Source organism: Rutidosis leptorrhynchoides, chromosome 1, assembly GCF_046630445.1.
Source record: "Rutidosis leptorrhynchoides isolate AG116_Rl617_1_P2 chromosome 1, CSIRO_AGI_Rlap_v1, whole genome shotgun sequence".
NCBI classification, from domain to species: domain Eukaryota; kingdom Viridiplantae; phylum Streptophyta; class Magnoliopsida; order Asterales; family Asteraceae; genus Rutidosis; species Rutidosis leptorrhynchoides.
Window position 1 is genome coordinate 669,046,990 of NC_092333.1, and position 23,764 is coordinate 669,070,753.

Here is a 23,764-nt window from a genome sequence, read left to right on the forward strand (position 1 = left end):
CAAAATGTTAACGTACACCCCCGGTAATATTTGTCGGCACTCAATAGTTTTCCGTTGGCCACTTCAATGGTATAAGTGGTATCTAGTGGAAGTGGTGGAGTGCTAAAAGAATGAGTCAAGGTCTTGGATACAAAACATTTATCGGCACCCGAATCGAATAAGCAAGTAACATAGGTGTTGTTGAGAAGAAACGTACCCGTGACTAATTCATTGTCATCTCGGGCTTCCTTGGTGTTGATGTTGAAAGCTCGGCCGCGCGTATTGGGGTTATCTTTCTTCTTCGGGCATGCGTTTCTATAATGGCCCGTTTGGCCACATTCATAACAAGTGACCGTTTTTGGAGGATTGGGCCCCTTTCGAGCGACGGGGGCAGCGTTTGTGCAATTGTTGGCCTTGTGACCAACTCCTTGGCATTGGTGACAAATTAGCTTGCCACATTCACCCGAGTGGTGCTTGTGACATTTGTTGCAAAAAGGTTGAGTTTCGGCATAACCTTTCTTGCCGTCGTTGGTGAAAGGCTTTTTGGTGAAGGTGTTGTGGTTGTAGTTGTTTGATGGAGTGGCTTCCCATTTCCTTTTGTTGCCACCCGATTTGTCCTCGGCCTTAGGAGCCGGCACTACGATTTCATCAACCGTTTCAATCAATTGGCGGGCCATGTTCAAAGCGGCTTGGTGGTTAGCGGGTTTGGAGGACATCACACCTTGTTTGATGCTCTTTGGAAGAACATCCATATAGAGTTCAACCCTTTGATATTCGGGGTTCACGAGATTATGACACATCAAGGATAGTTCGGCGAAGCGTTGGTTATAGGCCTTGAGATCGTTAAATGTTTTGAATCATCTTCGGGCATAAAAAATAATTACCATAAGAGCTTAATTTATGGTTTTGGGTTCACTAATGAAGAAACCGAAAGTATGGCTAGTAGAATTGGTTGCAAATTTTGCTCTTTTCCTTTCATATATCTAGGCTTACCCATTAGTGCAAACATGAATAAGTTGACTAATTGGAAGCAGATTATTGATAAATTCGATAACAGACCTTAAGATTAAAAAGCCCGATCGGTGTCATTTGGTAGACGTTTAACCTTAGTTAAGTCGCTCCTTAGTAGCCTTCCGTTATATTACTTTGCAACTTTTCGTGCCAGTCGTGTGTGTTAAAAGAGCTTGAGAGACTAACACGTGTTTTCTTTTGGGGCGGTCAAGAGAGAATTCAAAAACTTCTTGGATTAAATGGGATAAAATGATCCTACTTAACTACGAGGGTAGTTTAAATATTGAGTCTCTAAAAGGACAAAACACAGCTTTGATTGTCATATAGTGGTGGAAGTTTAAACCGAGTCCGCTTCCTTATGGTTCAAAATTATCAAAAGCCTTTACAGATCCTCGGGTGGTCTTCTAGTGAGGTAATCTATTCTTTCAACCCCATTAGTACGCATTTGACCTAACATTGTTCGTACAGGTGATTATATTGATTCGTTAGACATTCCATTGAAGTAGTCTTTTGTCAAGAAGGTTGGTGATGGTGCGGGCACTTCCTTTTGGAATGATCCATTGTTATGTGGAGATCCTTTGGAAGTAAAGTTTGGGAGTCTGTTTAGACTTGAAGTTAATAAAGACGTACTCGTCAAAGACATAATTTTGAGAGAAGGAAGCAACTACTATGGTTCGTGGACTTGGAGCAGATCTCCCATTGAAAGAGCTGTTAGCGAGCTGGAAAACCTTAATAACATGCTTTGTTTGTACAAATTTTCTAATAGACGTTTAGATGTTTGGCATTGGAATCTTAGCAATAAAGCACTTCTATCTACAAAAGAGCTTACTAGCATTGTGAAGGAGAAGTCCCTACTTGCACCATCTGGCAGTTCAGAGACACTGAGGAACAATTTATTGCCAACGAAAAAGAGGTGTTCATTTGGAGAGCTAAATTTCGAAAGTTGCCGGTTAAAATGGAAATCAAGAAAAGAGATATTGATTTACATTCGGTATGTTGCCCTCTTTGTGATAATAGCTTGGAATCAGTCGAGCACTTCTTGATATTATGTAAGCATTCTATGGATGTTTGTGAACATGTTTATAGATGGTGGAGCCTAGGAGTAGTTTCAAACTTACGTATTAGTGATTCGTTATTTGCTAATTCGGTGATACCCTTTTCGAGCAAATGAATAAGGATTTGGCAAACAATCGAGTGGACATGTGGTATTTACTATGGAAAAAATGTAATCAAAAGGTTTTCAAAAACAAAAATTAGTGAAGCCCGGTTGTACTTAATGAAATTCAAGTTAAGTCGTTCGAGTGGATAGCAAAAAGATACAAAAAAAAAGAAAATTGATTGCAATATTTAGCTCACAAATCCATCCACATATTAAAATCTATAAAGGGCATGTAAGGTTTTGGTTGCACCCTCTTATGCCTAGTCTTGCAACCTTTTTCTTTCGTGTTTCTATTTGTACACTGTGTATATGTATGAGTTATAATGGAGTTGTAGTCATATTATGGGTACTCTCCTCATGTACTTTTATCTATTTATTTGAGTTTTAATATATGGTTGCTTTCAAAAAATTAATAAAAACTAATTTCTTTTGGAAAGAAAACACCCGATGCGTATAAAATTAGATTCAACTAGTAAAGTGGACCGCGCTTCGCGGCGGTGTGTAAAAAAAATTTTGTGTACGATTTCATCGAAAAATGACTATGAAATTTGTAGTGCAAGTTTAAAACTTTGAAACATGTGCACCGAACTTGTTTTTTAACCAATAAAATGTTAGTTCAATAACTAAAAATTATTTAATTTTAATAATTAAAATAGTTATTAATAACATTTAATGATAATAATTAATTAATAAGATTTAATTTTAATTCAAAATTATTTAGATTAATGACATTTTAATTTAAAATTATTTAGATTAATGACATCTGTAGCGAGCCGACCAAATCAGGTTTGACGGCGCCGTCTATGTAGGTCCCATTACATGGTCATAAGTCTTTAAGACAAAGTTTGACCGAAAAATATGTCGCATTCATTTCATAAGTGTGGATGTTTCAAAGTTTACAAAAGTAGTTTCCATAACTAGTACATAACGATGTTTAAAGTACAAATGAAACACGTGCGACACAGTTTAAAGTAGTCAAAAGACGCTCCACATATGCAAGTATACTCGACATTCAAAGCAAGTATCAAAAAGAATGTGCGGAAGCATGTATCACCTAATGATCAAGGACCTGAGAAAAACATAGAAATCTGTCAACGAAAACGTTGGTGAAATCATAGGTTTAAATAAGTAAGTGAGTAAAAGTAAGTCGAACCACAAGATTTGCAACATTGATAAATAGTAATACATTCTAAAAGTTAATATTCACGAGCACCCAATTATCAAGGCTTAACATTCCGTCCGTTGAACCCCATTAATAGTGCTAGAACAACACTGTTTCTCGAAAATATATTTCATCCATAGACGGTAGCGAACCGTCCGAGATGAGGGTTTGTCAAACCCATATGGCCATACAACATAAGTTCACGCCTACACTTACACCCTGCAAGTGTAACTAATGATAATCGAATTGAGGATTTCGTTCTAAACTCGTATGTAGAATGTTTGTTTTCCTGTACTTGTGTTCACTTAGTTAAAAAGAAACGTTTATGTTTTCTCATCCCAAATATAAGTTCAAAAGAGTAAAAGTGGGACTATGATCTCACCTTGAGCGCAAGAGTAATTAAGTACTTCGACAAGTAACGTGTGCAAAGAACAATGCTAGTCTCGACCTAAACAAATAGGTTGTATCAATATCGGTAAACACAATAGGTCAAAGATGTTCAATTAGTCCTATGGCTCGTTACGACTCGATTATGTAGCATGTGAATCAAATTGTCAAGTTTCATGCAAGATACAAGTATAGAAACAAGTTAGGAAGGTTGCATAATCATTTGGTTAGGTTTGACAAAAAGTCAAACTTTGGTCGGTCAAAGTCAACGAAAAAGTCAACACGTTCGGGTCGGGCCCGAACTATTTTTCTGAGGTTTTTATTCATATATAAACATGTTAGAACAAGTCTCATGTGAATCGGAGGTCCATAGGGTGCCAAACATTTTTCATATAATTGACATGTAGGTCAGAACCTGAACACGGCTTAGGCCGCGCCGCGACCCAGGATTGCCGCGCCGCGACAATGCCCGGGAGCTGGTACCTGGTCAGTCTCAAATGTCCAAGTCTCAATTCAAAACACTTTCAAGCATAACTCACAAACCGCTAATACTTAGAACTCGTATCTTATATCGTTAGAAAGGTAATTTGACAAAGAACACAACTAAGCACATTTCACCAACCGAAAACATTATTTGCAATAACCGACTTTTCAAATCAAATGATCAATCAATGCACACATTTAATACTCAAATTTGATAAGTGCACATTGATGAATCGGGCATTTAATGCATACATACAACACGCCGTTTTGTAGATGATCAAGCATACAATACAACTAACTACCTACTAACAACAATTCATGGCATTTAATGCATCAAATATCCATTCCAAGCTTATCAAACCCTAACCCAAATTCACCAAAATCACTAATCATGTTTATGAAGTTTTCTAAAACAACCTACACATCAAATTGAAGCTAGTGATATTAGGAACACATTTAATACATGCATTTATAACATTTAACAACATTCAAGCAACCAAATCACCAAATCAAACACACCAAAGTTCATATTCAAGCTAGCTACTTCAAATAGCGAAATCGAACATATACATCATATATTCATGCTAGACTTGAGCCATAGACACTAATTAACAACTTTATAACTTAAAAACATCAAGAACACAAAATCTAGTGATTTTAGAAAGTTACCCAAATGCAATGAAATCGGTATGTAATCGAAGAGGAAGTTGCAAGGATTTTAAATATGTAATTTGTTTTGATTGAAGCTTGATCGACTAGAATTAGATGATGATTCTTGAAGATGAAGATTGAGAGAAAAGTTGAAAGTATTTAATGAAAAGGGAAAATGAAAATGGATAATGGATGGTGGAAGTGGGTGTTGACCCTTTGACCTAGTCAAAAGTTTGGCACCTTGGCAAGTTTAGTCCCTCAAGTTTCATTCGGGTGCGTGAATTACCTAAACGAGATAATTTAAAACGCGTATTAACGGGAGATGTTATAAGCATATAACGGAGTTTAAAATAGTATAACGGAAAAAGTAAACGGAAAAATGCGGGATGTTACAACATCACCCATCATGCTTAGATTTTTTTTCTTTTATTTTTTGATTTTTTAAATAAGGAAATTAGCCTAATAATAACATCATCATTATAGAATTTTAATAAAAACTATAGATAAATAGATAGATGATAATGATAATGATAATGATAATGATAATGATAATGATAATATGTTATATGTTATATGTTATGTAATGGACTTGATAAGTCAGTATGTCTAGATCCGTATGGTTGTCAGCTCAAATGATGATTAATAACATAACCCTTGGCTTACAAAAATATCTTTGGTTTCTAATACGGAGTACGTATACATAAATTACTAACACGTGCACTTACTTCCAACCACGCCCACTGTATTACCCCAAAGGTCATTTTCACTTTTTTCCTCAAGGTTAAACCCAGTGGCGGATCTTGAACAAACTTTATGGGAGAGCCAAAATAATTTGAAACGTATGATTTGACTAAATATCGTTTGATAATATAATGTTTTTGTGCTTAAAAAATTTGGCAACCAAATATACCTAATACTTTTCTAAATTTAGTTTAATTATTAATTTTTCCCTATGAAGTTAAAATTTTATTTTACTAAATACTATTTTTGTTTTTAATGTGTTAAATTATTATAGTACTCCGTATCTCAAAATATGTTAAATTGTAAAGTTATATGTGTACTTGTACAAAAACTAAAGAGAGTCGGTTGCAATAAAGTTAAAAAGTACTAAAAGTTGGTGACTGATATTGATGTCTCCTCTGTTACTCTCCACCTCCGTTCCAGTTACTCTCCTCCCATCAAAAAAACACCATTTTCACATCTCCTTTAAGATTAAACTTCATTTTTTTCATGAATCATAGACGTTATTTATACAGAACTTTGCAGGGGCCAGAACCCTCTCTGCCCCTCCGAAGATCCGCCCATGGTTAAACCCTCGTTATCATCTCGGGCTTCATTTTGAGTCGTTAAATTTTCCGGCTGACGGTGATTTTTATAATTCACTGTCAATTAAACCGCAGATATTTTTATGTATTATTCGATCTAAAGGTACTGATCTATTTTAATTTCTAATTTATAAGGCTTCCAATTGATTAGTTGCAACTGTTCTAGATTTTAATTTGGATCTGATTCTTTTTTTCCTTTCATATTTGTGTTTATATTTAATTTGTGGGTTTTAATCACATTTCTTTGTTTCATCTATTTTTTCAGATGTGGTTGCCAGCGGTTGTTGCCGGCGTTGATTACCGATGGTGGTTGCGGCCTTATTTTTTTTGTCGTAGTGGTTGTTGAAGATGGTTTGCGGTGGTCATTTTATAAGTGATTAATTTTAGTTTATCAATTTTGTTTCAAGATATTTTTTTATCTTTTTAGTTTGCCTCATGAATCTGATTGGGTTTGTTAAAAAAGATGCATATTAATCTGATTTGGTTTATAAAAAAAAGATGTACTGAAATTTGAAAAAAAAAAAAGAAAGGCGCTACAGTTGAACAGTGGAAGATGGGGTATTTGGCTTTTAGTTTATCAATTTTGTTTCAAGATTTTTTTTTATATTTTTAGTTTGCCTCATTAAAAAAAAAAATTGCTACAGTAGCTACAGTGATTGCTAAAGTAGCTACAGTGTTTTCAGGTGAGGTGGCGAGATATGGTTGGTGGGTGTTGTCCATATTTACTACAGTAGTTACAATGATTGCTAAAGTAGCTACAGTGTTTTTAGGCGAGGTGGCGAGATATGGTTGGTGGGTGCTGTCCATATTTAGTATATAGTATAATATAATATAATGATTTTCTTTCTTTTTTTTTTCTTTTTTTTGTAAAGATAATCTCATTGATGACCTTCGTGCCATTTAATGACTTTAATTTTCGCATTTAATACCACAACTAAATTATTATTTTTATTTAGCAACATTAAGTTCGCAATAAAAGATGTACAACACCCAATGCGTAAGAGACTAAGAAATGTAATATGCATTTAATATTAGCATACAACACACTTAAATACGTTGATTATATGTATTCACAAAAGCCGTCTCAACAATTTAAAATAATATTTCAATTTATCTATTTATTTACTTACATTGTATTTAACTATTAAAAACAAGGTATTTTAACTTTAATTGACAATTTTTATTTGATTTAATTAAATATATTGAGAAAAATATTTACATATTCAAAAATTTGGGCTCTTTTAAATTTGTGGGCCCTAGACAGTTGTTTATTTTGCCTATACTCGAAGACGCCTCTGCACAAATCAGATATGTTTTTTTTTTTCCTTCCAAATATGAAACTAGATAACTAATGATACTTTCATATAAAAAAAAAATTAAAGAACCAATCAAAACCAATTACAACTAGACTCCACAAGGCTAGAAGACATAGAATTATACAAAAACAAATGACAACCGATCTAAATCTAGATAAAATCATAAAACGATATTTTACTGCAAGAATCGCATAAATATTAAGATACAAAAACAACCGGGCAACGACGATGGAAGACCTCTCGTAGGGGATTTACTGCACAAGGCCTCTGCAGAGGAAAGCGCCTTTTTCGTACATGCAAAAGAAATGTATCTCTTCCAGCTAGTTCGAAGAAAAGAGCGCTATAAGAATAAGAGAAAGAGTGTCTCAAGAATATTTGAGATTATTAGTAAATCAAATATGATCACGTCTATATCTATCTATATCTATATCTATATTCCTATTAAAACTTGCTACATATACATGTACGTGTACCATTATTTATTTTATTTTAATTAAAGTATTGTAATATTGTAATTGTATTGTATGTCATTTTTGTATGTTATTTGATGTCCATTGTCCAACTACTTTCATGTCACTAACGTCCTACTGCCCTTTAATCTTTATAATAAGGAATTGCATACTAAGAATGTAATCACATTTTTTCAAAGTATCATTATTTGATTTAACTCGTTAATTCAACATAAAATTTATTTTATATATACTTTTATAATTATATATTATATTATATTATATAATATGAAGTGATATTTAAATATATTACGAATTCATTAACTGTAACTTATGTATTTCACATATACACACAACGCACCATAGTAAATTCCTTAGATCATAATAACAGTCTGTCAGTTTGAGGCGTTAGATGATATGTAATCAACATGACAAAACTGACGGAAACTGACGGAGCCTAACGGTGCGTCAGTTTTGAGCGTCAATTGCACTTGTGTCGCAAAAACAAAAACTCGTCAGTTTTGATTCCACCCAATTAGTGATTTTTTAGACTTAATTAATATATATTTGTTATTATTAATTTATTTTTTCTCACCAAATTTTATTCATATTTAACACATTACTCTACCCAATATTTGACACAATATAACTGACACAACAGTTAAAAAATGTCAGTACCATATCACATGCAGTTTTTTACTTTTTGGCATGTCTGTGATATGTAACAACCCAAACCATCCAACGACAAAACCACGTGAAAACAGCAAAATAAAAAAAAAATTCTGAACAGCATGTGGCGCGACGCGCCATATAGGCCGCGCGGCGCGCCAAAGTGGACTGTCCAAAAAGTCCTTAAATGCGAAAATGTTTGACTAGTTCCCGACATATTTAGGCGTAACGCTTTTAACCCCATGTTCCATATATAAAAACTAGCACGTTCTATTAATAAAATTATGTTTACGAAGCAGGGCCCACATCGACCCAAATTACCCTTTAAGTATCAAAATACAATTTTCGACCATAAGACTTTTAATACAAAACAAAGCCGAGCATGGCGATTGGGGATACGCTACCCAATCCTAATAAATCCAAAAGCAAGCCTTCTACGCAAACTATGCAAGTCCTCTAATCCTCGCGCTTACCCGAGCCACCATCCGCATGCAATCTATAAAAAGAGTCAACAACGAGAGGGTAAGCTAACGCTTAGTGAATGATAATATACTACATACATATATATATATAAAATGGACACGCCACAAAATAACAATTACCGCATACCGAGGCATCCATATAAAGTACTACACTAAGCATACCGTACGATCTCTAAGCAACGAGCTAAAGATACAACAACAATATAAGTTCACCAACGACGATGTGAACAACGCCAAATAGCTACACCCGGAGGGTTAGCTACAACACAACAATACATTAATATATAACAATATAAACGAACAAGGTTAACACCTTAACCCAATACCGAGAACCGAATACCACAATGAAGATTGGCCGAACTACACGAGCCTTAGTAATCCGAAACCACACGAGATTACTATCTTCACAACATCGAGGTTGGCCGAACTACACGAGCCTTAGTAATCCGAAACCACACGAGATTACTACCTCAATAAGATGACCGAACTACACGAGTCACCATGAATCCGAACTACACGAGATTCATTTCCACAATACAATAAGATGACCGAAACCACACGCGTCATCGTGAATCCGAATACACACGCGATTCACTTCTCAATATTATACCCTTCGCCATTGGAGTTATATCAACCACATCACAACCACGTGTGATAATGTACACGCGAACGCGTACTTCGCCAAAGAGGGTCAACCAAAACGCACAACCGTGCCAATTGGACTCATACAAAAGTCCATCAAATCCATCTATATGTGAAGTGAGCTCTATAGCCGAGAATCACTTCACCCGACCCGCACCCATCCTACACATACATATGCACATAGGATATTATCACTCACCTTGAAGTCTTGAAGAATGCTTCCAAGTAATCCGCAACTCGCCAATGGAAAGTACCTATTCCATTATCACAATTACAACAATACACTTAGAGTGGATTTACAAATCAACCCAATTCGTCACTTAGTGCAATTTCGACCCAAATGCACTTCCAAGCACAAACCGTGCCCAAAACTAACCAATAATCACTAACACAAGTGAGAATGGTCCTAATACGCCAATTAAACCCGAACTCAAGTGTTAAACACGTGTCATACCCATTTTGACACTAAAACCCTAGTTTTGACCCATTTAGTCAAAATCTCACCATTTACAAGTTTTAACACCAAAACACATTTAACTCGGTTTAATACTTCAACTTAATCCATTTTAAGTTTATAAACCTCATTAAATCGCCAAATGGGTCATAATCACCACCGAACCCTAATTTGTCCCAAAGTCACAATTAGTCAACCAAATAACCTTAAATGGGTTTCAATACTTCCATAATCACTAACTTAAGTGATTAAACTCAATTTCAAGTCCTAAACATGGCCAATTAGTTCACCAACCCAAAATCCACCAACAATTAACAATAAACCCAATTACTAGCATCACTAAACCCATTTCATCATCTAAAAGGGTTTTTCATCAAACTAACTCAAACCCTAACTTGAATATCAAATCAAATAGATGAAATTCGGAGTTTGAGCTTACCAATACTATCACCGCGTAGCCAAGAACGAGAGGAACAACTTTAGAACCCGACCTTTTGATCCAAACGGCCTCCTTCTTTTCCAAAATCCCAAATCTCTCTCTAGAATCTCTCTCTCTCTCTCTCTAGATAGTTGGGAGTGATGAATGGATGTGAAAATGATCCAAAACTGATCCAAACCAGCTAATATGGCTCACAAATCCGGCCCCAAGTGAAATTACCCAAATACCCTTCATTTAAACCAATTAAAACAAAGGATTCTGTCAGCGCCAAATGGCGCGGCGCGCCCCAAACCCGCGCGGCGCGCGATCCTACTGAAACAGTTTCTTTTGCATTTTAATTTATATACAATAAAACCCACACCCTTGAACACCATAATACACAAGTATACAAGATAAATATTCGGGTCTTACAACTCTCCCCCACTTAAACTCGATCACGTCCTCGTGATCCTCGTCACTTAACCAAACGGACCACACTCCACGGTCCTCAAACATACGTCCCAATCCGACTTTCCTAGGCAACTCTTCCCAATGAATCACCTCTAACAACCAAAATCGTCACATGCGATTTAACAAATCACAATTCGAGCACTAAAACCATGCTCAATCCCTCACATCGGGAAACTCAACCAATCTCGAACCGAGATATCAACCCTCTAGCGTAACATTACCAAGTACAATGCTAAAAGCAACCAAGTTTAAATCCTAAAGTCAACAATCCGAAACGATAAAGATCGAACCAAACGAACCCTTTCGGATTACACCAATCACTAAACATCCTTTGTAGTGCGCCATACGACCAATACGCAACCACCGTAACATCATAATCCAACGGCTAGAACTGATAGCGCCCAAAACGACTATGGAAACGCAAAACCCAAGGTGTACGAAATCAACCATCGTCACACCCGTAACAAACATGTGAGCGAAACACGGCTATCGCCTCACTAATCCCACAACATGGTCCTCACGACCCCACCATCGACGTATAAAACGACCGATAGTTCCCGCAACATGGTCCTTACGACCCTACCATTGGTGTATCAAACAACCAATAGATCACACGACACGAAAGCTGGCCGAAAACACACGCGCCCTAGTGAATCCGAACTACACGCGACTCACTACCTTCACCACAACAACATTCGGGAATGGCCGAACTACACGCGCCATAGTGAATCCGAACTACACGAGAGTCACTATCCCGGAGGAATGACCGAACTACACGAGTCAATTGTGAATCTGAACTACACGAGATTCACTCCTCAATACAATGACCGAAACCACACGAGTCATTCGTGAATCCGAACTACACGAGATTCACTTCCACAACATCGAGGTTGGCCGAACTACACGAGCCTTAGTAATCCGAAACCACACGAGATTACTACCTCAATAAGATGACCGAACTACACGAGTCACCATGAATCCGAACTACACGAGATTCATTCCAATAAGATGACCGAACTACACGCGTCATCGTGAATCCGAAAACACACGCGATCCACAATCTCAACACAGGAATGGTACTCGCATTTCCCACCGGTACTCGCATTTCCCGATAGTGTTACACCATACCGACATAACACTACTCCCTTGATGAAGTCAGCGGACCCCGAAGGTCATGCTCCACCAATCACAACACCGGATGAAGTCAGCGAACCCGAAGATAATGCTTCACCGATCACAACACCGGATGAAGTCAGCGGACCCGAAGATCATGCTTCACCGATATAACACCACGCTCATGATGAAGTCAGCGGACCCCGAAAGTCATGCTCCACCAATCACGTATTCCCATGATGAAGTCAGCGGACCCTAAAGATCATGCTTCATCAAACAACCATACCATAATCGAGCAAGAACCACCTATACCAAACATAGGTACCAAACAATAATTCTCCACAAGAGAACCCGACACACACCTCCCTTAACCGGAGGATTTCACCTTGCTCGCCAAACACGTCCATTATCTCTCTACGAGATTTACCACGTTACCACCTCGGTGATGATTCAAATCCAAACCATAAGTACAATTTATCCGAAATTGTACTCTACCACAAATCGACCCAACCAGGTCTCGACAACATTTTCTGGATCTACCAATAGCATCATCCGAAATCTCACACTAAAACTTCCTCGTGCGGGAGTGTAACTCCCCCACTTAGAACCACGTTCCATATCCACAACTCGTACAACCGCACAATGCTACCACAGGTAGACTTTACCAACAATTGGGCTCACACGACCCATTACCACATCTTGCTCCAACCTTGAGCCCACGAAGGATTTTAACCAACCCTTAAACACTTTGTACGAAAAGTGTACCGCAACACAATCGGAGTCGAACACCACGCTAGTAGGTATAAAAGAGGCACCTAATGTCGCGTCATAAAGACTCCATTACCAACACACATCGAGATTTAAAACACTCGATCTCAAGGGTTCCAACCAACCGACGAACCTCATGATTCGTCACTTCAACATCAAAGCGAACACGCGCTTAACAACCAAACACCAAAACCATTTCCGTGGCTTGGTAGAAACGTTTCCCAAATACTAAGGAATGCTTGGTTACGCCAAGTCTTACGCCCTTCGCCCGTCAATCAAACATCAACATAGGGTACTTCCATTAGGAACGTCACCCATAGCATAACATGCACAGCAAAGGCACGCAACTCAAACTCAAACGGCATTTAATAAATAATCAAAAGACTAATTTATCAAAATTAAACGTACCTTAACGTCTCCTGGCCGCACCCGTTCCCGCTAACCTGGGACATTCCGACTTACGATGTCCTTCTTTTTGGCAATTGAAGCACACCATACCATCACCCTTTGGTACCGAACATTCCCAAGACTTGTGACCCCTCACGCCACAATTGTAACATCTAGCCGTACTAGAATCCGACATACCCGCTCGCATACCACCCGTGCTCACACTCGGACCTTTAGCCCTCTTACTCGGAGCACCATAAGAAACGACCCTTCGCTCACTTGAAGGTTCACCCTTTTTCGATCGTGAATACGACTCGAAACCTCTAGCCAAGTCGAATAATTCCGAAAACGATTTCGCTTGACCCCGGCTAATTTTACTTTTCAAGTCATCATTCAAGGTCCGATAGAAATCTCCCATCAACAAACGATTATTCGCCAAATACTCCGGATAAAAACGAGCCTTCGCCATAAAGGTCGTCTTGAGAGTACTCAAATCCATAGATCCTTGTCGCAAATTTCGCAACTCATTACGCAATTCCCACAAATCGGCCGAAGTCCGGAACTCCTCGAAGAATTCCTCCTTAAAGTCGTCCCACGATAAAGCCATAAACGTCTCGCCACCGACAAGATCAATCTTACCATCCAACCAATCCCTTGCCCTACCCCGCAACAAACTCGTAGTGAGTCTCGTCTTTCTCTCGGGAGGGCAATCAATAGTACGGAAACACCCTTCGATGTCCGAAATCCAAGTTGTGCTTACCAAAGGATCCGGCTTTCCGTCATACATCGGGGGTTTAGTCCTCATGAAGCTCTTAAGATAACGCTCCATTTCACCACTACTTTGAAGTTCGGAATACCTCCTTTCCATTCTTTCTTCTAACGCACCCATTTGCTCCGCAACGGCGGCCGCAACACTAGCGTTAAACTCCACGTCATTCGCCTCGGTCTCGTTTCGCGTCGTCATTCTAAAGAATGCAAAACGATTAGTCCACGAACGTGTAAAACCGTACGCACGACACAGCCCCATCTTGCTAAACACTCATCGTACATCACTTGTTAGACACGATTTGCACCCGTAATAAGGTTTGCAAGTTCTTATTACGCACACATGCCGCATCGACTCGTTAGTACAACGACCGTCTCGCTCGATGATATACACAAACACAACCAAAATTCTACGCGGTACAAACACACGCGAGAATTATTATCACAACACAATAACATATTAATAATATCCGCATTACTAATATAAACGTTAGTCAACCTATAGCCAGGGCACTAACCAAACCCATTCCGACCCGTAATCCTACAAGTCCCGCAACAATTTAAGCACACACAAGTCTAAGTCTAGGCACCTATCTCAAGTCACCTAAATCCCTTAGACCATGCTCTGATACCACTTGTAACAACCCAAACCATCCAACGACAAAACCACGTGAAAACAGCAAAATAAAATAAAAAATTCTGAACAGCATGTGGCGCGGCGCGCCAAAGTGGACTGTCCAAAAAGTCCTTAAATGCGAAAATGTTTGACTAGTTCCCGACATATTTAGGCGTAACGCTTTTAACCCCATGTTCCATATATAAAAACTAGCACGTTCTATTAATAAAATTATGTTTACGAAGCAGGGCCCACATCGACCCAAATTACCCTTTAAGTATCAAAATACAATTTTCGACCATAAGACTTTTAATACAAAACAAAGCCGAGCATGGCGATTGGGGATACGCTACCCAATCCTAATAAATCCAAAAGCAAGCCTTCTACGCAAACTATGCAAGTCCTCTAATCCTCGCGCTTACCCGAGCCACCATCCGCATGCAATCTATAAAAAGAGTCAACAACGAGAGGGTAAGCTAACGCTTAGTGAATGATAATATACTACATACATATATATATATATATAAAATGGACACGCCACAAAATAACAATTACCGCATACCGAGGCATCCATATAAAGTACTACACTAAGCATACCGTACGATCTCTAAGCAACGAGCTAAAGATACAACAACAATATAAGTTCACCAACGACGATGTGAACAACGCCAAATAGCTACACCCGGAGGGTTAGCTACAACACAACAATACATTAATATATAACAATATAAACGAACAAGGTTAACACCTTAACCCAATACCGAGAACCGAATACCACAATGAAGATTGGCTGAACTACACGAGCCTTAGTAATCCAAAACCACACGAGATTACTATCTTCACAACATCGAGGTTGGCCGAACTACACGAGCCTTAGTAATCCGAAACCACACGAGATTACTACCTCAATAAGATGACCGAACTACACGAGTCACCATGAATCCGAACTACACGAGATTCATTTCCACAATACAATAAGATGACCGAAACCACACGCGTCATCGTGAATCCGAATACACACGCGATTCACTTCTCAATATTATACCCTTCGCCATTAGAGTTATATCAACCACATCACAACCACGTGTGATAATGTACACGCGAACGCGTACTTCGCCAAAGAGGGTCAACCAAAACGCACAACCGTGCCAATTGGACTCATACAAAAGTCCATCAAATCCATCTATATGTGAAGTGAGCTCTATAGCCGAGAATCACTTCACCCGACCCGCACCCATCCTACACATACATATGCACATAGGATATTATCACTCACCTTGAAGTCTTGAAGAATGCTTCCAAGTAATCCGCAACTCGCTAATGGAAAGTACCTATTCCATTATCACAATTACAACAATACACTTAGAGTGGATTTACAAATCAACCCAATTCGTCACTTAGTGCAATTTCGACCCAAATGCACTTCCAAGCACAAACCGTGCCCAAAACTAACCAATAATCACTAACACAAGTGAGAATAGTCCTAATACGCCAATTAAACCCGAACTCAAGTGTTAAACACGTGTCATACCCATTTTGACACTAAAACCCTAGTTTTGACCCATTAAGTCAAAATCTCACCATTTACAAGTTTTAACACCAAAACACATTTAACTCGGTTTAATACTTCAACTTAATCCATTTTAAGTTTATAAACCTCATTAAATCGCCAAATGGGTCATAATCACCACCGAACCCTAATTTGACCCAAAGTCACAATTAGTCAACCAAATAACCTTAAATGGGTTTCAATACTTCCATAATCACTAACTTAAGTGATTAAACTCAATTTCAAGTCCTAAACATGGCCAATTAGTTCACCAACCCAAAATCCACCAACAATTAACAATAAACCCAATTACTAGCATCACTAAACCCATTTCATCATCTAAAAGGGTTTTTCATCAAACTAACTCAAACCCTAACTTGAATATCAAATCAAATAGATGAAATTCGGAGTTTGAGCTTACCAATACTATCACCGCGTAGCCAAGAACGAGAGGAACAACTTTAGAACCCGAGCTTTTGATCCAAACGGCCTCCTTCTTCTCCAAAACCCCAAATCTCTCTCTAGAATCTCTCTCTCTCTCTCTCTAGATAGTTGGGAGTGATGAATGGATGTGAAAATGATCCAAAACTGATCCAAACTAGCTAATATGGCTCACAAATCCGGCCCCAAGTGAAATTACCCAAATACCCTTCATTTAAACCAATTAAAACAAAGGATTCTGTCAGCGCCAAATGGCGCGGCGCGCCCCAAACCCGCGCGGCGCGCGATCCTACTGAAACAGTTTCTTTTGCATTTTAATTTATATACAATAAAACCCACACCCTTGAACACCATAATACACAAGTATACAAGATAAATATTCGGGTCTTACATGATATCATAGTCAGCATTAGACAATTCCTAACCGCGGTGATGATATCATGGGCAGTTTGGTCAAAAAGTGCAAATTGACTGTGATTAGGCACTGACATTTTTTAACCGTTGAATCAATTTTTTGTGTTAAATATTAGGTATGGTGATGTGGTAAAATTTGATTGGGAATGGGGTGAAAAAAATAAATTAATAATAACAAATATATAAATATATTAATTAAATCAGAAAAAAATCTGATTGGATGAAACCAAAAGTGACGAAAGTTTGATTTTGTTTCGGAAATTCGACTGACGGAACCGACTGACGCCCCGTTAGGGTCCGTCAGTAGGGTCCATGTCATCTAACGAGGCCAACTAACGCCTTGTTGGGACTGGTCTTAATATTGCAAGTTACACTTTAAATATTGGGATCACGCCAAAGTTTAAACAATATTAAATTGACAATTAACTAATATTTCTATTTTAAGTAAAGAATTTTCTAAATATAGCCCTAAAGACTATAGTTAAGTCTTTAAGACATGCATTGAATGATTGTAACTTGCTAAAATTCACCCTACTAATTTGCTAGTAACTATCTTTCGGCACTTTTTGTACTATCATTTATGCACACACACTTTTTTTTTTTAAGCATAGTCCTTGTGACTATGGTTAAAAAAATCATTTTAAGTAAATATTGGATGATGATACTATCCATATAAAGTTGATATACAATTTGAATACATATTTATATATGGTCCAATTGTTTAAACTAGATGTACAAGTAGAAAACGTTGTACTTAGTTTAGTCATAAATGAAAAAGTTGTCACAACAACTTGAATGCTAAACATTTAATGTTGTTAACTTCTTTTTTAAGCATGATGATCCGCATACGTCATGCCCAATATCCATACCTATATTATTTAATATTCTCAAGTAAATATAAATGATATATATCGATTGACTAACCTATGCGCTAAACCTAACATTTATTTCAAATACGGAGTATAATAATTTTTTCAATTCAAATGTTTCACAATCACAAGTATAACATATTTTGTATTTGATTTACTAATCCTTCTCGAACATATGGTACTTGCACAAATTTGTGAATCAATAAAGATAACTGTGACATAAGACATGTATCGTGGATAATTAAAGGGGTGTAAATTAGGAAAATAACATGTGAAAACTTTTAAGTTAATAATAATATTGTGATAGGACTTGTTATTAATTGTTACGTAGTATTATTCATGCCACGTGATGTTAATTCCACGTGTCAACTCCTGATTAATTCCTGCCAAGTGTCAACTTCTCCTTTATTTCTGTCACATGTCTATCACTTATTTTCATATATTAATAATTGAATTATTATATTTCTCAATTTAATTTAATATATAAATTTCATTACCTAAAATGTTATATTGTATTACCATATAACATTATATTAATACTAACACATATTATAATTATATTAATAATATTATATATAATATTATTATTATTATTATTATAAAATTATTCTAAATGGTCATAAATAATACAGAGTATTGTTTTAAACAGTATATTAAATTAATTTTATATAAATATTGATAATATTTATATACATAAATAGTCATATATTAAAAATCTTTTGCAATGTATTTTATTGTAATAAAAATTATAAAAGAAATATTTCTTTATTAACATTATAATATTATATATGAATGTTATCTTATATAATATAAAATTAATTCACAGTTCTCATAAATTTAAAAAATTACGTTAGTATAATATTTGTAGAATATTATATAAACGCACGGGCTCATATTTGATGTTTTATCGATTATTTGTCAATTGAAGTTAAAATGATTTTAACGGACGGGCTCATAATCTATGCGTTAGTATTCAATACTAATATTTTCGATCAAAGATTATCAGTAATAAAAGATTTTCTTTTTGTAATTGTGTTATATATTTGATAATTATTAATATTAACATTATCGATTACTAATTTATACAAATGTTATACAACGCACAGGCTCATAAAACTAGTATGTTATTAAAAAGTGAACTGAGAGCTGATTATTGTTTCTAATTAATAAAAGATTGGATACTAGAATTTTTTATTTTTTTAAAGGCCAAATTTTATTAATTAACACGAAACTTTACAAGTAGCATACAATCAGTTGAACCCCATCACATATTATACGATAACCTACAATTATAACTACAAACAAAAGACATAATACAGGAAGTAAGCAGACTAAACGATTACGAAAGCTGATCGAACCACTAAACGACACTGACTACATGGGCACAACGACCTGCCAAATCGAGCACAAGAGCATAGAGCGAGACTTGAGAACAAGCAGGGATTGAACATACCTCGGTGCTGACAATTGCAGCAACAAAGAGACCCGAACCAAACTCATTTAACCCCATCCCAAGTGCCCGTATGGACAGTTTGAACAGTTTCAAAATATTTTTTGAGTTTTCAATATGATATTTTGAAAAAACATGTCTCGAATTAATTTTATGAATTAGTGTTTCTTTATAGCAAACATATATAACAATTTTCTGTCACTCTCTTGGTATGTTTGGCAAAACTAGCGGGTAGCTTTTAGCTGGTGGCTTGTAGTTGTATTTAGTAGTTTGGCGGAGTAACCGAAACTATTAAAATAAAGAGTAAAAAAAACAAAAACAAAAACTAGAAGCTAAAAGCTACTTCCAGTAGCTTTTAGCTTTTTCTCTCCATCAAAAAGCTTTAAGCTCTTGCAACCAAACGGAACTTTTTATTTCATAGGAGTTTTTTTTTTTCTTTTTTGGACATCAATTTGGGATCACCGATGGGGACTAAACCACTCACGCGTTCATCTCCCGTAGTTGCATAATCCGCCCCCAGCTACTGTCATGGGGGAAACTCGGACCAATCCGAGAGCATGGACGGTAAAACCCCCTCCCCGCTGCCCCCACACTAAGCGAAAGGCGACCTGGGTAGATACTTCAGGTCAGGGATAACACCGAGTGCAATATTGCATCCCAGAGTCAAACTCCTAACCTCTTGCTAAGAGAGGCAAACCACTACCAGTTGAGCTACAACCCGGAGCTAAAAGCTCCAAAAATACTCAAAAAACTTGTTGCCAAACATGACCTAGAACTATTGAAAATAATCACAAATAATCTACTCAAACCGCAAATCGCCGTTCCAAAAATAGCTACTCAAACAGCATTTTTAAACACCCTTAAATATCACTATGTTTTATCTGAACGTTACTTTTTTGGTAATACATAAACAAAATTCAAGAAAAATAATGTTCCACATGAGGCTCACTAATTGCATGCCGTTGGTTACTTGATTTTTGTGCTTGAATTTATTAGACCACGCATCATCTGTAAGTTTCTTGGATGCTTCAAAACCTCAATTACATTACAATTACTGAAGTTATCAAAACAATCATAAATCACTATACTTCGAGTACTCTTTTTCTTAGTCAAATTTTCTCTTAAATTATGTGTGTGTATGGTCAACAAACCCAAAAATATACATTAAACTTTTTTCAAACGTCTTTACTAAATACAAATGTACCCCGAATTTATGATACTGCTTTCTTCCTTCCTATAATAAAAAATTTGTAAGTCAAAACCTTGACTATTCATATCACATTCACATCAAACATAATGGTACAACCTTAAAGGAGGGGTGGAACCTCATCTTTGAAATATTCAACATATATAAGAGCAAACTGTGTGTTTGTTTTTACAGTAGAATCATGTGTAACAAACATACGAAGATAACGAGCGAGTGTAAGTAACGGGTACCTTTGAAATCGTGCAAATGAATCGTCTCAACTAAGATTACGATGTTCATATTAAAGAGTCTACGATACCCCTTATAAACATAGTTTGCATAACTAAACTGTCTACATATTCTATTTATCTGGCTTTTCAAAATTTTCTGATTATGTGCCCCAGAAAACCAAACAATTTACACAGAAACTTATCACTGCTTGGTTATATATCTCCATTTGATTCAAGGTCTCTAATTAGAGGTCCCCTTTTGTATCAGTTTTAATTTTCCAATTATGGGATGATCGTGGGGCTATCAGAATGCCTTCATAGTACTTAGAATCGAGTTTCTTGTTATTCCAATATTTGACAAACTTTGCAAATAGCTTGCGCGCAGACTCTGAAGAAAGATCTGAGAAGAAGGTGCCTCTCTCTTCTTTCAGCCATGTGGCAAACTCATTGTTCTTAGCGAAGTAATCAGCATCCGATAGCTCAGAGAAGTTAGAAATCTGAAAAGAAAATGGACAATAAAACATAATGATACATTTCTCCCGTATCCATGGAGTGGCAATATTCGTCCAAAATACTAACGAATGGGTCAATTGGATTTATATTTAGGTTCTAACGCGTCATATAACACGTATATCTAATCTAACCAAATGGGTCGAAAGTTGTCCAAAGTGTGCTTTTGAATGCATACAAACTATCAAAATATTAATGAGACAATGTTTATTTTTAACATACTTCACAATATTACTTTTTTTAGGTCTGCGACACATCCGTATTAACCCGTACCACCGGTCATGATAAACTGCTCAATGCAATCAACCTGCTAAACTTAACTTTTTACGCGAGGTTGTAGTGTTGTACATTTACTACTTCGAAACTGGCTGCTAAAGTTACTATTATGCATAAGGATCGCTAGGCTTTAAAATGTTGTCATGTGCATCTAAATTTACATTTCGCCCATATCCATTAAAGTGGCAAAATCGTCCAATATGCTAACGAACGGGTCAATTGGATTTATATTTAAGCTCTAACGTGTCATATAATACATGTATCTAATCAAATGGTCAAAAGTTGTCGAAAGTGTGTTTCCAACGCATACAAATTATCAAATTATAAGTGACACAATGTTTATTTTTAGCATACTTCACAATATTATAGTTTAACCTTTTTTTAGGTCTACCGACACATCCGTATTAACCCGTACCACCCATCATAACATATTGCTCAATGCAACCAAGCTGCTCATCTTACCACCTTTTTACGCTAGGTTGTAGTGTTGTACTAGTTCCAAAGTGGCTGCTAAAAGTTATTAAACACAAGGATCCATAGTTATTGAAAAGTTGTCATGTGCATCTAAATATACAAGGGGACAATTGAGATTTCTAAAATCAAGACAAGCAGTAAACAAAATTCACCTTGAGATCCTCATGCCTGTTGTGTTTATGTTTGTGTTTGTGCTTCTCCATTGGCTTCGCTTCTAAATCAATATTATTAGGTTAGCACAAATGAGACATAATAATCAGCTTATCATGTGGTATTTGTTATGTAGTTTGGAAAGATGCACGGACAAAAGAGATACAATTTTTCCAATCAAGGCATGTTGATTTCTCCCACATTAGATGAACTCGATTTTAATTGTGTTCATCATTCAATATTACCATAAGCAAGCTCTAAAAATTCCATATATGACGGATGCAGAACAAACAACGTGGCTAGGTAAATCAAAACTTTCAACAACTGATTGCAAAAAGTCCATTGATAAAAATGAAACACAACACTTATATTCATTTTACAATAACTATCAACATTTCAAAACTATGTGACACATAAGCTAAGAGCAATATTGGATTCACCTAATCGTTCTTTTAGAACACATCACCACCTTCTCATAAAACAAGAAGAAACAGGACATTATTAGTGTTTTATTACTTTCCACTACAATCTCTACATCCTCTCAATGTTGCAATTTCAGTTACTACTCAATACAAATGTTTAACAAATTCCATTTGAATGTTTATGTTCATTCTTATAGTAACGAGAAGGTCAATATTCAGTTATTATAAACTAAAGACGAACTTAATAACTCAGAACGAGTTATACAGAAGTCTAACTATCTCTGTTAAAAAACATCAGCAATCTAATTACGAACAACCAACAACACTACGCCCTGCCTACAATAAGTGGAAGGCAATACAAATGTAACATATTCTATTAATCCTAATTATCAAATATTCCACAGATTTTTGTTTTAACTAATCGCACTCACGTAGCTTAGTTCATTGAATAAAACGTTAAAAGCTAATTACGAAAACAATTTATGAAAACAAACCAAAGCCCTGGCATATTTTTCAAAACCCTAAAAACATAATTTGCTAAGTCAAAGAAATAATGGTAAAATTCATGACGTAATAACGTTTACCTTTAGTACTGGAAGATTTACGTGACTTGTGTTTCCTGTGCGAGTCTTTATCTTTCTTATCACTTTTCGATTCTGAACTTTTACGCCTTTTGTTCTTCACTTCATCTACAAAACACACAAGTATACACAGCAATTCGTATTCCAAATTATATGTATACATAGAGGCATATAAGAATGTGTAACGGATAATAGAGAAATAACCTTCCGATGAAGATTCAGACGGAGATCTTCTCTTTTTGGACTTCCGATCGCTTGCCATTGAGTCGGTCTGGCCGTGGAAAAAAAAAAACCAAATATGTGAAGTTTAGAAGGGTAATTACTCGTTGATATAAACGTTTCTTGTGAACTTGACACGCATGGCCCCTCATGTTTATATCATCCGCTTAGAGTCTAAATTGAATTTCATGCAAGATTTAAAACTCATACAAATTTAATTCTACCATTTTCATAGTGTCTCATTTATTTATTTATTTATTTTTATTATTTTAAATTTTTTCCTGCT

The 23,764-nt window shown here is 36.3% G+C and overlaps 1 protein-coding gene across 1 annotated transcript; it reads right to left on the reverse strand.

Annotated features, from left to right (window-relative positions):
* Positions 1–20,884: 20,884 nt before the first annotated feature.
* Positions 20,885–23,542, reverse strand: LOC139885911 (uncharacterized). The gene is made up of 4 exons (XM_071869666.1): positions 23,464–23,542; positions 23,263–23,367; positions 22,259–22,320; positions 20,885–21,343 (listed from the first exon to the last, which is right to left on the reverse strand). The coding sequence occupies exons 1-4, from the start codon at positions 23,519–23,521 to the stop codon at positions 21,092–21,094; spliced, it is 477 nt and encodes a 158-aa protein (XP_071725767.1). The 5' UTR covers positions 23,522–23,542; the 3' UTR covers positions 20,885–21,091.
* Between the last annotated feature and the right edge of the window lie 222 nt (positions 23,543–23,764).